Below are 15,172 nucleotides of genomic sequence, written 5' to 3' on the forward strand. Positions count from 1 at the left end.
CCACCATTGGAGACTTTTATCTTGTTCTTTCCATATCTGCTCGTCCCATCTTCCCTCTCCGTGTGAGCCTCCATAAAATGCTACACGGGGCTACATCAGTTGATACCCACTGATTAATCAGGCTGTTTGCTTTAAGAGAATATTTTCAACAAGACTGGCATTTCTTGAAGGAACTGCTGGCTGTCTCAGTCATTAACATCCTGGCATGAATCAGCTTTCTGGCTTTCTTCCAAACAGGACAGAAAAAGGCCTTGGTTTGGAGTATAGGTGGAGCAAGGGAGGGGGACAGTAAAACAATTGGGATGAAAACCAGGAAAATAGGTCTGACCATGAAACATAGAGGACACAGAAACCATTTCTACTGCCATAATTTTGTCCCCCTTGTCCCATGTTTCCAGCGGAAAGGCCATGTTGAAAATTTTAAAATCACATCTCCCGAGTTTTAACGTCTTTCCCAACATCACCTCCTGAGAAGACTATGTGCCTTCACTAGGCAAACACCAAAAATCCAAAATAAACCTGACATTTATCTCTAGAAACCCGGCTTTGAGTTGATCTCCAACGCTATTATAAAGAGAATTTGAATTTCACCAGGTGTGAATCTAGGAAGGGCTCACAGTGGTTTTCAGAGTAAAAGCCCATTGAACATTTACTGTGGTCTAAAGCTCTCCTTCAGTCCCAGAGTGCAGGGCTTGTCTTGAAAGAGGATTTAAGACAATCAAGTAATGTTTCCACTCATGTTCCCGCCAGAATGTGCTCTGTCCTCAGCCCAGCATGGGAGAGAGCATCATAAAGCTATTGTTCCAGTTTGCTTCCTGCGATACGGATCTCAACTGTGGCCCCGACTCACAGCCTGGATCTCTCAGCGTCAAGGCTTCCTCTCCAACATTCCCACACACAACAGCCTACTGTGAAAATCAAAGGGAAGTGTGTTACTAAGTAAAGAAGAAATGCTAATGCCAAACCTGGTAGTTTTTAGCCGTTTGAACTCTGGGGTATATAACCTCAACTTACTTAGATAATGAGTTTGCAGTTTGAGCTGGGAAAGTATATGTGACCTCCAAGGACATTAGCTTCACCCTGGTTTTTCTTTTACATTTCTCCAAAAGATCAACACTTTTTCTTGAAATTATTTCTAAGCTATAACATGTACAGCAGGCTAGAGATCAGGGTCTTTCATATCATCTAACATGTTGCAAGTGAATCTCATTCCCTCCAAGTTATAAAGAAACTAAGGCCCAGTAAGAGAAATGTACGATGTTGCAGGGAGATGGCAGCCACACTCCAAATGCAAGGACATCTGCTCAAACATCCTGCAATCTTTTAGTCATGTAGAAAAAACAAAGCGAAATATAAAATCCTGACTCAGGTTTGACAAAATGGCTCAGCAGTGTGAGTTAGATCCCTAGAATCCATGGTCAGAAGAGAGAGCCAACTCCCAAAAGTTACCTTCTGACCTACACACACACACACACACACACACACACACACGCACGCAAATAAGTCAAATTTTAAAACAATTATTTAGCCGGGCATGGCAGTATACGCCTTTGATTCCAGCACTCAGGAGGCAGAGACAATTCAAGGCCAGTCCAGGCCACAAAGTGAGTTCCAGAACAACCAGAACTACACAGGAAAATCCTGTCTCAAATAATAATAATAAAAAAAAACCCAAACAAAACAATACTTTCAAATGACAAGAAAAAGAAGGCCCCGGGGAAGTGGTGAAATATATAAAGATACTCGCTCACAAGCATGAAGGTTGGCATTTGAATCCCCAGTGTTCATGCAAAAGCTGAGCTTGGCTGTGTGCCTACAAACCCAGAGTTGAGGGACAAAGATAGGGAGACCTGGGAGTTTGCTGGCCAGCCAACGGAGCCAAAAGAGTGAGCTTTGGGTTGAATGAGAGATGCTGACTCAGAGTAAGGCGGTGGAATACATAGAGCGAGACCCTCGCATCCTCCGTCTTCTGCCAAAGTATGCATGCACACACTAAAACAAATGGGAGGGCAGGGGAGGAAAAAGGTTGTTTTGCATTCTACTTCTGAAAACAGTTTCTACAACTGGTCCAGAGAATGCCTGGTAGGAGCCTTTGAGAAATGGAAGAGACAAAGGAAAGCTAATGCATCACTTCCTTCCCTGAGTGTGCTCATTTTATGAGAACTTCTCCTTCAAGGACACCAGGATCAGATGACCAAAAGTAGAATCTTTTTTTTAAAAAAAAAAAATCATTTTTCTGACTTCTCTTTCTTCGGGACAGAGAGCCCTGGAACTGATGTGCCGAGAGCTCTGGTCTGCCCATGCTTGGGTGTCTAGAGGGTAGGCAGTCCTTGTCAGCACTCAGAGCTCCTGAGCTGGGATGTGTGGTAACTGGCATTGCATCTGTGGCTTTACGGAGCACACGAAGTGTAGAAGGGGTTGCACCAGGCCATGTGAAGACAGATCTGCTCAGAAGATCCAATGCTACCCGAGACCTCAGCAAGTCAACCCCACAACCAGTGAGGAAGACACCCAGGCTTCTGTGTGGGCGAGCACAGACAATGTGTTCCTGCTACAAGAGCAAGGCACAGACAGCTCTGAGAACCTCCCGTCCACCCGCTGCTCATGGCTAGTCCTGGCCAGTCTCCAGCTGCTTCCCTCGAACACTGGCTCCCTGGCCCTCATCAACATCTTTGCCTGGCGAATCCTACAAATCACCTCTGTCTCTCTCACTTCTCCACAGGACAAGCCTCTGTATAAGAAAGGCACGTACACGGACTAGGATGGATTCTCCAGCAGTCTGCCTTTTATTTGGCAGTCCAGCCTTTACAGGGCCTTAACCTGAGCTTCCCTCTGCCATTTGCAACAGCAACTGTATGCTCACTATTGCCCTGCGGTCTGCCCTTGCTTTCCCCCAGGATTCGCTTGCTTCTGGGACAGCACAGTCGCCCTGACCTTGCCGCACAGGTTTAGCCTCCAGCCTCTGGGTCCTCTGAGTAGTCAGTCTCTCCTCCAAAGGTCTTTCCCACATATCCTTCCTGTACACAGGGCCCAGAATAGCACCGACCAGTCTGACTTCCCTGCTTTACACTAGATTCTCTCTGTGTGGGGGGCTCTTTCCTAAAATAGCTTTGTCGTTACAGGATGGCAGAAGGAGTCCGTCTCCAGAGTGCCACACTTACTTCAGAAAACCGAAGATGAACCAGAGAGTCTCCGTCCCTCCTTGACTGCCTCCCTTGCTCATTCATGCCCTCGGACACCGCTACATGCTGCCCAGTTTCCTTACAGCACTGATAAACTCAACAAGATTGCACATAGGATCTGAAAGTGGAAATCCCAGGCTGCCTCTTCCTGGTGGGGCCTAACAGGAAATGGTTTTTGAAGAATGTGACTCTGGGAAAGGGAAAAAAAATATTTTCTTATGGACAGTTGTTGGAGAGATTCTAGGGAAAGGAGACTATATCGGCTGGCTGAGAAGAGGTGATGCCTGAGGGTGTCATCTACCAAGGGGCTATCCTAGCAGGAATGCGTGAAGCCAAGCCACTGTCTCCATTAGTTCCTGTAACCTCCTGTGCAGTAAGCATGGATAATTCCAGGTTAGAAGCAAGGAAACCAAGGTTCCATGAGACCGAATGGTACATCCTCGCAGATGTCCCCGAGATGTGGCTGGAAGACAAGAGGGAAAGGCTTCCCGCAGAGGGCACAGGGCTCACAGCCAGACGTAGCAGAGCAGGGCCTCTAAGCTGTTTGTTGTCTGCTCTCCCAGCCCTTTCTCTCTCTTCTCTTATAGTCCTGCTTGGGCCTCTCCCTGACCTCTTTCTGTGGGTGTACTCAGGATACGACCACTGACAGAGAGCAGATGGCTGAAATGAAGGAACAGGGCTACCAGACGGCTCAGTAGGTAGAGGCACTTGCTGCCAAGCCTGACAATCTGGGTGTAAGCCCCAGCACCCAGAGATGGAAGAGCAGAACAGAACAGACTCCCAGAAGTTGTCTTTTGACCCCATATACACCAATACACACGAACTCACACCCAGATAAATTGATGTAAACTGAAGGCCCATCGTTGGCCTTTGTGGGGGCATAACTGCATAATGTGCCTGCGAGTAAGGTCTGGGGATGTGGCAGCCTCACCTGAGGACAGGAGCTTGTGTGTCCGCAGGAAGCTGATAGCTAGCCGCATGATGGAGGCTTTGTCCAGGTGGGAGCTCACACTGTGAGGCAGGGGCAGCTCATGAGCCAGCTCATAGAAGACCTCCGTCTCCTTGCTGCGTCGGCACCTTGCAGCATCTCGGGATTTCTCCTTCCTCAGCTCTGAGCTGCTCCTAAATGAAGAAACAAGGGGTTAGTCCCTGGAACATCCCTGCCAGCCAGTCACACTCCTGGCAGAGTCACACTTATGCCCCATCCACCGTAAAGTCAGTGCTCCCTCTAACCCAGCCTGGAACGGCAAACATGCTGCTTTTTGCTATTGGCTCTGCACTGATGTATGCTGGTATCTTCTCCAACAGCTTCCTTCTCCTACATCCCTATGGGGGCCGAAATTGGGCTTCATGTTGGTAGGGTTTCAGTGAAGACTTTTGATTAAATTAATGAACAGACCTTGGGGACAGGGTCAAAATCCAATGATGGAAAGGGAAGGATGAAGAAAATGTGGTCAACGGCACACATGGTGTTGGCAAAAGCCCTGGAGAACAAGGTTCTCTTTTCCCAGGCAAGATGCAGTCCATAAAAATGAAGCCCGGTCCTGGGACTCAATCCTGTTTCAGATCTGAGAGGGATGTCATAGCAGAAACTGAAAAAGCCAGTGAATCCCAAGGAGAACAGGAGGCAGACACACCTTGGTTACATTGCCAAAGTGTGTGCCTACCAGGAGATCACGGGGTGGACACACCTCAGTTCACACTGCCAAAGTGTGTGCCTACCAGGAGATCATGGGGTGGACACACCTCAGTTCACACTGCCAAAGTGTGTGCCTACCAGGAGATTACAGGGTGGACACACCTCAGTTCACACTGCCAAAGTGTGTGCCTACCAGGAGATCACGGGGTGGACACACCTCAGTTCACACTGCCAAAGTGTGTGCCTACCAGGAGATTACAGGGTGGACACACCTCAGTTCACACTGCCAAAGTGTGGCAGTACAGTGTGTACAAACCCTGCTGGCCTGCGCTACCAAATTGACTCTTGCTCGTTTTCTTCTTTGTTGCAGGATGGGAGAAGGAAGACGAGCCCTCACTCAAAACCGCCACTTTCAGGAGGTCCTGAAGATACTGGAATCTTCTTACAAAGTCTATGCCAAGTACTAACACAGGCAAGTCAGAACATCTGGGCCAGAAGTCTTAATTCTCTGCTTGCTAACTCCACACTTTAGCTACGAAGGTGCTTAGCATCCCCTCATTGGTACCCACTTCACAATTATTATGAGGAATTAATGTGGTCATTTATGTGAAACCTTTAGCACCAGGCACATCCCACCATAAGCAATCAGCATTAGCTTAATACAAAAAAAAAAAAACAAAAACAAAACAAAAAAAAAACCCGACAATCCCTCTATCAACAGCATAGGGCAACTGTGTGCTCAGAAAAATGTATGCATTACACGGAACATTTTCTGTTTTATTGTGCAGAAAAACAGCTAGAAATACAGTAAATAATAAACATTCTTACAATGGTCACAGCATCACAATTACACTGTTTGCTATAGTTTCGCTATGATTTTAGACAGTGCCGTGTTAGTATGTTAGTATCTTTAAATTTCACAGCTTGCTGCAAGAGTAGACATTACTAGCATCCCAGATTTTCAGAAGAGAAACAGGCTCACAGAGGCTAAATAATTCACCTGTGGCTGCCAGCTGATAAATAGAGAATTGAACTCTGCCCTGGGCAGGGCAACCCCAGAATCCAAGCACTTAGTCATTAGTGATTGTTAAGAGCTGCAGAGTAATAGAGTTAGGGAGCTCCCCTCCCCCATCCCTGGCCTACTGAGTAATTATCTGTGTTTTCTTGTGTTTCTATAAATAACATATATTACTTGTATAATAAAGAGATAAGTTTGTTTTTATTTCTGTAGAAGATGTTCAACGTGTTTTGTGGCTCTCAAGGCTTGATCTAATCAGCTCCAGGCTGGCTCGTTCTACCTTACCTTTTGAGGTTGCCAAACCCAGGGGCTGCTTCCCCCCCCCTTTTTTTTTTGGCTTTGAGCCTTTTGTTATCTGGACAGAAAATCACTATTTGGGGATTCCTGGAATGTTGGCGTGCCTTTCACCCCTTTGTGGATTTGAGGCAGAAGCCCTGCTTTGACTTTACAGCATACTTCGTTGGCAGACACAGATCCCTGGATGGATGGATTACCCACTGGATTCCAGACTGCAGGAAGAACCATATAACACACTCTGAGGGTCAAGCAGAACCCTGTGCAAAATTGTGAAATGAAGGAAATGGGCTTTCTTGTCTTCTCTGCCCTTTCTGTTTTCCTCGTCTATCCCTTTCTTCCTCCACTCTCCCTGACTTTCGGCTCTTAGGAGTCCACTACCGTACCCCATGTCTCACCCTCTAACAACCTGCCCTTGGGGAGATTTTGCGTCTTCATTCTGAATTCATGGGGGGCGATGTGTTGAGGGCTTTTAGGCGTGGGAAAGGCAGGAGAGTCCCTACACTGGAATCCTACTGCTCTGGGTCATGAGATCCAGGTAGGAGATGCAGAGTTCCGCTCCAGCACTAGACCCTCACACTTCCTGATGACAGCAGGGTCAACACACGACCTAGTCATCATGAATATCTAAAGCAGCCATGCTGGGGTGGAGCAATCGTCACAGGCTGTGTATTACAACAGCACCTTCATGGGCCAAGCCCCTCACATGTCAGGACTCCTGCGTCAGAGAAAGAGAGCATCCACGGCAGAGGAACAGCCGGGGGGGGGGGGGGGGGGGGAAGGGGAGGCTACCCAGAGGCAGGTTCCGTTCGGCATCTGAGATTTGAGCAGGGCCACATTCCTTCAACCACAGGAACACTGTTGGGTCACTGCACTGAGAACTGTCCATACCACCCCATTACACACTTCTTCCTGACACAGCTCAGCAGACACTGTGCAGTTTACAGATAGGGAAACTGAGGCTCAGAACAAATTTCCCAAGGTCTTAAAGCCAGAACCTATGTAAGCCCTTGGAGGGTTTCTAGTTAGTGAGCAGGCAGGCTGCCTAATTTTATCCTTGCAGCCGTGTGAGGAGAGCATGATGGAGGAGAGTTATCTGTCTATGTTTCTTTCATTGGTTAATTAATAAAGAAAACTGCCTTGGCCCTTTAAGAGAACAAAAAATTAGGTAGGCGGAGTAGACAGAACAAAATGCTGGAAAGCAAAAGTTGGGGAGACGCTTCAGGCATTCGCCATAATGAGACTCCATGCTGCTCCTCTCCGAGATGGACGCAGGTTAAGATCTCTCCTGGTAAGCCACACCTCGTGGTGCTACACAGACTAAATATGGGTTAAAAAAGATGTAAAAATTAACCAATAAGAGGCTAAAACTATGGGCCAGGTAGTGATTTAAAAGAATACAGTTTCCGTGTAATTATTTCGGGTGTAAAGCTAGCCGGCGGCGGGTGGCGGGACGCAGCCCCGCCGCTTCCTTCTACAGGTTGGCGCCCCGGGTGGTGGGACACAGCCCGCCGATTCACACTACAAGAGCAGGCAGGTGGGACCCATGTCCCCATTTCAGAGACCTGGAAACTGAGAACCAGCCAGGTTATGTGGCTTGCCTAGAGCCATTGTTTAATTAGTGGCAGAGCCAGGAATAAATCCTTACTCCCCAGACCCTTAGCACCCTTTTCAGTGTTCATCTGTAGGGGCCAGTACCCCTCCTAAGCAGGAAGGAAGAAACTTCCACATCTTAACCATTTAGAAGAAAGGCTGAGAACCTGCAGCAGACCCCTGGTGTAGAGAGGTGTGCACTCCATTTTAGCTACCTTGTTTCTATGGTCGCACACTCTAGAACTAGCTTGATTTTAATTAGATTCTCTGGTTAACATTGTCCAGAGATGTCTAATATTGGTTCTCAGGAAAACAGACAAAAGTCTGCAACACTGAAATCATTTAATTAGCAACCCTGAAGAACAAGAATAATTAACATGAAGGTACAAGTAGCGGAAACCCGAGCTTGTGCATTGGCCACAATGAGAACTACCCATCTGACTTTGGAGAAGAAAAGGCATTCTCTGGGCTCTGCTTCCTTCAAAACAGGAAGAAGACTCCATGTCTTGTCAGGATAAAATAGGGTAAGTCAGGATGCTCTAGAAGGCTCTCTGGCAATGAAAACTGTCATGGCAGAATAAAGCTCCATCGTCTGGCTACCATGAGCATCAACTGCATTTAGACTCTGCCATAGCACCTGCCCCCTGTCATCCAGCAGGCTGTCTGGGGTACAGGGCTATGACACACAAGCTGATCCTGGCCAGTTCTGCATGTCACATTTGGGCATCTTGCTAGGCCGACAAAGGGTTTCTTCCTGAAACACGTTTCTTCCAAGATGGGCCTGGCAGTGATCACGTTTCATTTTTTCTTTATTGTGTCACAGTCCTAAAACAGACATGTTTGAATCCACTGGCCTCTCTTAAAAAGTTCTCAGATCCTAAATGTTTAGATAATTAGAAATGAGACTTAGTAGTGTCTCACACCACATTGCTTTTTTTTTTTTTGGCCAAAGTCTCTCCTCCTATACTGGGTGGTTCTCCTGTTCCCATGAAGAGGCCTTGTGGCACATGTGTTGTATGAAAGACACTGTGCCTCCTGTCCTTTCACACACCAAGAGCTATCTGCTAGGAGCCGCTTCTGATTTGCTAGGGTTTTTCTGTCCCTTCCACATCCATGTATAGGCAGTCGCTCTCCCTGGGGGAAGCACACATGATTCTGAAAAAGTTAATCCCACGTCAATGAAGCAACTTCAGGACTAAGCAGCAGACTGGAAGTAAAACAAAATTGAGTGCATTGAAGCATTGATTCATCAATCGCTAGGTACAGGTATAACCATTCCTTTGCTAGTGGACGGCTGGCTTTAGGACCTCACAGCCATCAAAGTCCTCAGATGCTCAAGTCCTTAAGGAGCGTAGTGTACACAATCCTCTCATATACTTTAAACCAGTTATAATGTTTCCTACAATGTGAGCACTATATAAGTAGTTACTATACTGTATTTTTGATGGGGGGTGATAGAAAAAGAAGACTGTACATATTCAGCACATCCACAATTTCTTTCTGAATACTCTAGATGTGGTTAGTTGAATCAAAGGATATGGAACCATGGGCTGTGAAGTGATGAACTTAGACACTGCCATTCAACCAGGCAAAACAACCTTTGGCCAGAGCACTCGATGTTGTAAGTGTGGCATTTATCCACAGTGGCCTAGTCCTGGCCCAGATGAGCCTATTTCTGACCTCCAAGTGACCAGAGCCTGAGGGGAAGTCTAGCCATTTCCAAAGCCACCAAGGAAGTTGGTTGCTCAGTTAGCTTTGCCGTGACTACAGTCATCAGGTATCTAAGCCATATGTCTATTACCCTATAAGGTCAAGTAGCCGAGAAGTCAAGTGTAGGTCAGGGAGGGAGATGGACAGAGGCTCTGGAAAGAGGCTCATTAAAACAGCTTGGATCAATCTGTTGTTCTGACCCAACGTTCCAAACTAAAGCTGAATTGCAGGGGGTGTGAACGCAAGAAATAGGGGCAGATGAAATTGGGAAGGAGGTGGACACTTTCATGAGTCTGTCCAAGAACTACCTGGAGGGGGGACACCGGCCCTCGAGGACCCGACACCCTGCAGTGTGGGCGCTGCACAGACGCCATGCACAGCCAGACCAGCAGGCAAAACATCCACATACATAGAAAGAAAGAAGTAAATTTTTTTTTTAAAAAGAAAATACCAAGTTCAGGTCCCAGAGAGGATCGAGAGTCACTGGAGCTTGAGTTTGGCAGTTAATTGCTTCCTAGATGAAATCAGAGCAGAAACAAAGCTTTTGGGTTCTTTATTTGGCTCTTCACTGGAAGGACTTTAAAAATTGATCCTGGGGCCCTGGCTCCGGAGATTTGGATTTGATGTGTCTGTGGTACAAACAGGGCATCATGCCCCTGCTTCTGCAGTTCTTATGTAGCTAGGACCAAGGACCACTGTTACAAAGCTGACAATTTTAAAGGCCCCTTTTGTTGACTTTTGTGCATATTATATATGTAATCTGGAGTTATGGATGTCTTGAAAATATAAACACTTTACCCTTTTCTCAAACATTTAGGAGGAAAAACTGTTTTTTTTTTATGGAGTTCTGGAGTCCAGTGCTTTTTCTAGATGATTCCATTTGATCCATATTACATTGAGATTATTGTTATTGATGTCAGTCTGGCAAAACAGTCATTTTCAATGTTACCTTGTATCAGAATCACCCGGAGTTCTTGTTGATACAGATATCTGGGCCCATTATCATACATCACAGGGGTCTTGAAGCCCAGGTCTACATCTGAGACCTAGCCACATGCTTCCTCTACCTTACATGGTGTCCATGATCATCACGTCTAGTAAATTTGAAGACACTATCATAAGCTAAACAGATATTATCTGGTGGCTAATGGGGCCATCGATCTACTAGATGTTATAGCTATAGAAAGAGATCAAAATAATGACATAGAGATTGGGACTGTCACATGAAAGGTGGTGGCCATTACAAGAGTCACTTCAGGAGAAGGCTAGGGCTTATTCTGGTGAGGTGGCCACTGCTCTAAGTATTTTGGAAGGTCATCTTGGAATTAATGTTGGAGCCGCACAGAATATCAGTTACAACATTTAATAGTGTTGACGTCATTCTAAACCCCTGGCTATCTTCCCCCACTTATCCACCCTTTTAGTCACCAGACCAGATTGTGAAAAGCTCATAATTCTTGAAAAGAATAAAATGTGCTCTCAGCTGATAAGGTTTTGCCCAAGTGGAGGTACTCAAAAGAACACGACGACTCACAAGAATTTCTCAGAGGGTAATTCTAAAGGCTAGCAAGAATGTGTTCTGTGGAGACCGTGTTTTGAGGGTCCACTTCCTGGGAGCATTCTGACATTTGTCCAGAGGTCGATCAGGGGCCTCTCTTCCAAAGGGAGGGAAAAGCCATCGGTCCAAACGGAGAATACTAAGCTATGAACTCAGGAAAAACTGCGACCCGAGCCAACGGAAGAGACATTGGTGGCACTCAGACGACAGACCTTCTGTGAAGAGAGACATTGGTGCAACAGAGTGGCACGGAGGAGGAGTGAGGAGTGTCTGCGCAGGCCTAAAAGGAGGGTGCAGTTTTCATGGCCCCGTCTCTGAAGGAAAAGTCCAGATAATTGTCCTTCAGCCCAACCTCCTCTCTTGTGAGGAGTTTAGCTCCCAGCTGCCTGACCCTCTCTGAGGGTCAGTGTCCCCGGAGCAGCAGGCCTGGACTGCATTCAGGGCTGACAGTAATGTCTGGGGCTCACCCCACTTGGCCCTCTAATGGTCAATTCTACACAGGGCTGACTGGAGATGATTATCACCCTGGCCTCCCCTGCCTCAGGCAGCCTTGCAGAAGACAGTAGCAGATTCAATTACCGAGCAGCCCATCTGGGGAACCAGACACCCAACTTCTTCCATCACCTTAGGACATGTGGAGTCCCCAGCCCTGCTGGGAAAACTGGCCATGGACTGGAGTGTCTGTGACAGGCTGTTGGTGGGCTAGTCTCGCTGCACCAAGTGCCCTGATCTGAATTTCATGTCTCCAACATTCATGTTTAAATCCTTGCCTCCAATGTGGGGGTGGAGCCTCAGGGTGAGATTAATACCCTTATAAAGCAGGCCCAAATGGTCGCCTCGACCCTCCCATCATGTGGCCACAAAGAAGGCGCCAGTGTGCCAAGCAGAAGGTGGGTGCTCGAGCTTACCCCTTGATCTTGGCTGTCCAGCTCCCAAACTGTAACCTCTGCTGTTTGAAAGCTCCCAGTCTATGGCTTTTGTTTTAGCTGTCTGAACAGCCTATGACACTAGGTGTCCACTAACATGTTAGTGAACAATGTCACTTTATACCTGAGGCACGTGACAGCTTCTAAGTACTTCGTGTTGACTCTACAAGGACTATAGCCGCCATTCTTAAATGGTTGCAGAGAGAGACAGCAAAAGGAAAGAAAACCAACCATGCTTGCATTCTCTGTCTGGGTCCTCGTTCTCTTGGCTTCCTCTTTTCCTTAGATCTAGGCTGAAAGGTCTGAAGAGATATGACCAATGACACAGAAATGGGAGGCTGCCTTTAATCAGGTCCTGAGACGATGGTCACCTTGTGGGACACTTGTCTGTCTAGGCGCTGTTCTTTATTGGCCTCCAATACCCATTCCTATCTGACCCCACCACTGTGCAGACTCTAGCTACGGGATTAGTCAGTATCCACAAAGCTGAGATGCTGTTGTAGCCACACCAGCAAGTATCCACGGCAATACTTCCTACTTAATGAAGATCACTCAGCCCACTGACTCTGACTTAATCCTCAGATCTCACAATGTGAGTGTGGCCTCAGATCACATGGCACGGAGAGGCAGCCCCCAGAGATGGAGGCTAGCATGCTCAGTGCTCATCCAGTGCGGCAGCTTGCACTCACACCTGTACCACACTTGTTTATAATTGAGCTGTCTTCCCCAAATGCCAATAGCCAGGCCTTTCTTGTAGCCCAGAAGGCTTCACTGAGCTGGGTACATGGAGGGTATAGCTGCTAAGAATACTGAATTTGATGAGCCATTGAAAACATACCCTCTTGATGTAGGAAGGAGCAAAAGGGGACAACAGGATCACCTCCTGCTCTAGGTTGTCACTTTAAGGGGCAAACATGTCCTGGAGGGAAGGTTTTCCTTTGTTTGGAGATCTCTGTCTAAAAACAAAGAGATAAAGGAAAAAATGGACGGAAGGAGGGCAGGAGGAAAGGGCACGAGTAGAGACTGAGCTTCAGGGACAGAGCTGGCTGTGTTTGGCAGGTGCACTGGATGTCACTGGAGAGCATTGCTTTCTCTCTGGATGACTTTGGGGCCTCTTCCCTAGGCTTGGGCAAAGCCCCATGCCTAAGTTGTTGCCAGATGAGCCCAGAGGCTTTCCTTCTGGTCTTCTGTGTCCTCTGTGTCCCTCCTCTGTGTCCTCTGGCCTTCTGTGTTCTCACAGCCCTTTTCTTTAGAATCCCACAAGCGCCCAGCATCACAATCTGCGGTTTGGCTCCACATGGGCAGCCTGTTCCTACAGCTCTGCTTTCAGCTGAGAATTAAGGGCTGACAAAAATCTAAACAGCAGTAGAGATGGTCCGGATGTAAGCGGACTCCCTAGCAGGAAGCAAGGCTCTGCAGTGTGGAGGGCAGCTGATCCGCTCCCTATGGGCCCTAAGACTGAGCCCTAACCACTGAGGCTTCCCACAGCCTTCTGCAATGTGTCCTCTCCACCGTCTCGGCCTATCCCTGCTGTGCTGGTCCTCTGGTCACCTCCACAAGGAGTTCATTTTGTCCAGGAAGGCCCCGCCTAGCCTGACCTCTCCACCCATCTTCCTCTAGAGATTCCACACTGTACAGTCAGCCCTGGGCTGTTCTCCTTTTTATTCTACCCCATGTAGACATGTTCTTCTGGGAAGGGCCCGCACCCTGGGTTCCTCCAAAGCACAAGCAGTACTAAACGAAGACATAAAAACCACCTCAGTGATTTCTGCTGTATAAATTCCCCAAAGTTGCTCACTGTTCTAAATCCTTCTGTAGAACTCTAATCCAGCACGTGATGAGAGCGAGATGTTTCACCCCGGGGAATAGTTATTAGTGCGAAGATGTCAAAGTTAAAAGTGTGTGTGTGCGTGTGCGCACGCATTTGTGTGTTCACGTGTGTGTATTTGTGTGCGTGTGTGTGTATCTGCATGTGTGCATGTGTACCTGTGTGTCTGAGTGTGTGTGCGCATGTGCGCACACATGCATGTGATCTATTCTTTCTGAAAAAACATTGGGGTGCGAACTGGACATGTTGACATGGGTCTGTGCTGTCACTGCACACACAAAGCATTAGGACCCGGGTGCTCTTGTGTCAGCCACTCTGGGCCAGGGTGTGAAGGTATACATTTCTAGCACTATCCTAGCTGATGTGGATGTTGCTAGTCTGACCTCACACACTTCTAACAGACAGAATTCCAGGGCCCTTAAGATCTCGAGGCCAAAGACACAGTGGAGTGTGTCTGCTACCCTGATGCCACCCTTGGCCAAGGGTACTTACAGTCTAAGGGACTGGACCTTCTCCTCTGCCAGCGAGAACCCCACTCACTCCACACACTTCTTTAGGAAACTTCTCTAAGTTTGGTGGATGCCACTCTCCTCTGATTATTGCTTCATCTCCCCTTTCTTAAAATCCCACACCCATCTCCTCTGGGCAGCATCCTAGGTGCCAGCTCCCCTGGGCACTTCTTGCCCACATTAGAGGATGCCCTGTCTGTGTGAAGGCCCTGCTGCTATTAAGGACTGTGGAGGCAGAGACATACCACCTTCCACTTTCGAATGTTCTCCATAGGACCTGCGCTCCGGACAAACTGGGTAAATATCGCTAATTGATGTAAGGGCAGCTCAGATGTGCCCTTTACCCTCTTCCTCTCCACCTCCCCACGGAAAGAGATAGTGATCCCAGCTGTGCTGGCCTCCAGCCTCAGTCCCCAGCCACACTCCCTCCTCTCTCCCAGGGAACTGCAGCTGGACCAGCTAGGGTTTTATTTTGCTCTCTGTAGCTCTTCTTTCCTGCAGGGAAGAGTTAAAGCATTGGGAAGGCTGCTTCCCACTTGGAAATCTCCATTTCCTCCTGTAGCTGGAACAAGAGAACTCTATGGACAGAGGCTGAGCAGGCCAACTGCTCAGGGAGTGAACTCACTCTGAATGAGGCTGTTCTAAGGCCGCCAAGTCAAGTTGTTCAGATGCCAGCCCCGAGGAGCAGCCCCCAACGTCACCTCTGGAGAGCGGTATCCTCAAGCCCAGACCCAGCAGTGGATGAATGGTGAGCACAGAGCCAGAGAAAGCAGAGAGCTCTTTCATGAGCAAGGATGAAGAACCTCATCTCTTTCTAGGGCGGGGGTAGGGTGCTGCAAAGGCACAAAAGAAGGAGGCATACCCCTCTCTCCCTGCCCCGTCTTCACCACTGAACTAAAATTAACCCTCTGATTT

The 15,172-nt window shown here is 47.8% G+C and overlaps 1 protein-coding gene across 1 annotated transcript in view; it reads right to left on the minus strand.

Annotated features, from left to right (window-relative positions):
* Epas1 (endothelial PAS domain protein 1) overlaps positions 1-15,172 on the minus strand; it is an 82,486-nt gene that overhangs the window by 34,586 nt on the left and 32,728 nt on the right. Inside the window, exon 2 of the mRNA XM_038318020.1 lies at positions 4,114-4,304. Coding sequence (XP_038173948.1) covers positions 4,114-4,304 — 191 coding nt within the window. The remainder of the gene's footprint in view (positions 1-4,113; positions 4,305-15,172) is intronic.

This window comes from Arvicola amphibius, chromosome 2 (genome assembly GCF_903992535.2).
Source record: "Arvicola amphibius chromosome 2, mArvAmp1.2, whole genome shotgun sequence".
Lineage (NCBI taxonomy): Eukaryota > Metazoa > Chordata > Mammalia > Rodentia > Cricetidae > Arvicola > Arvicola amphibius.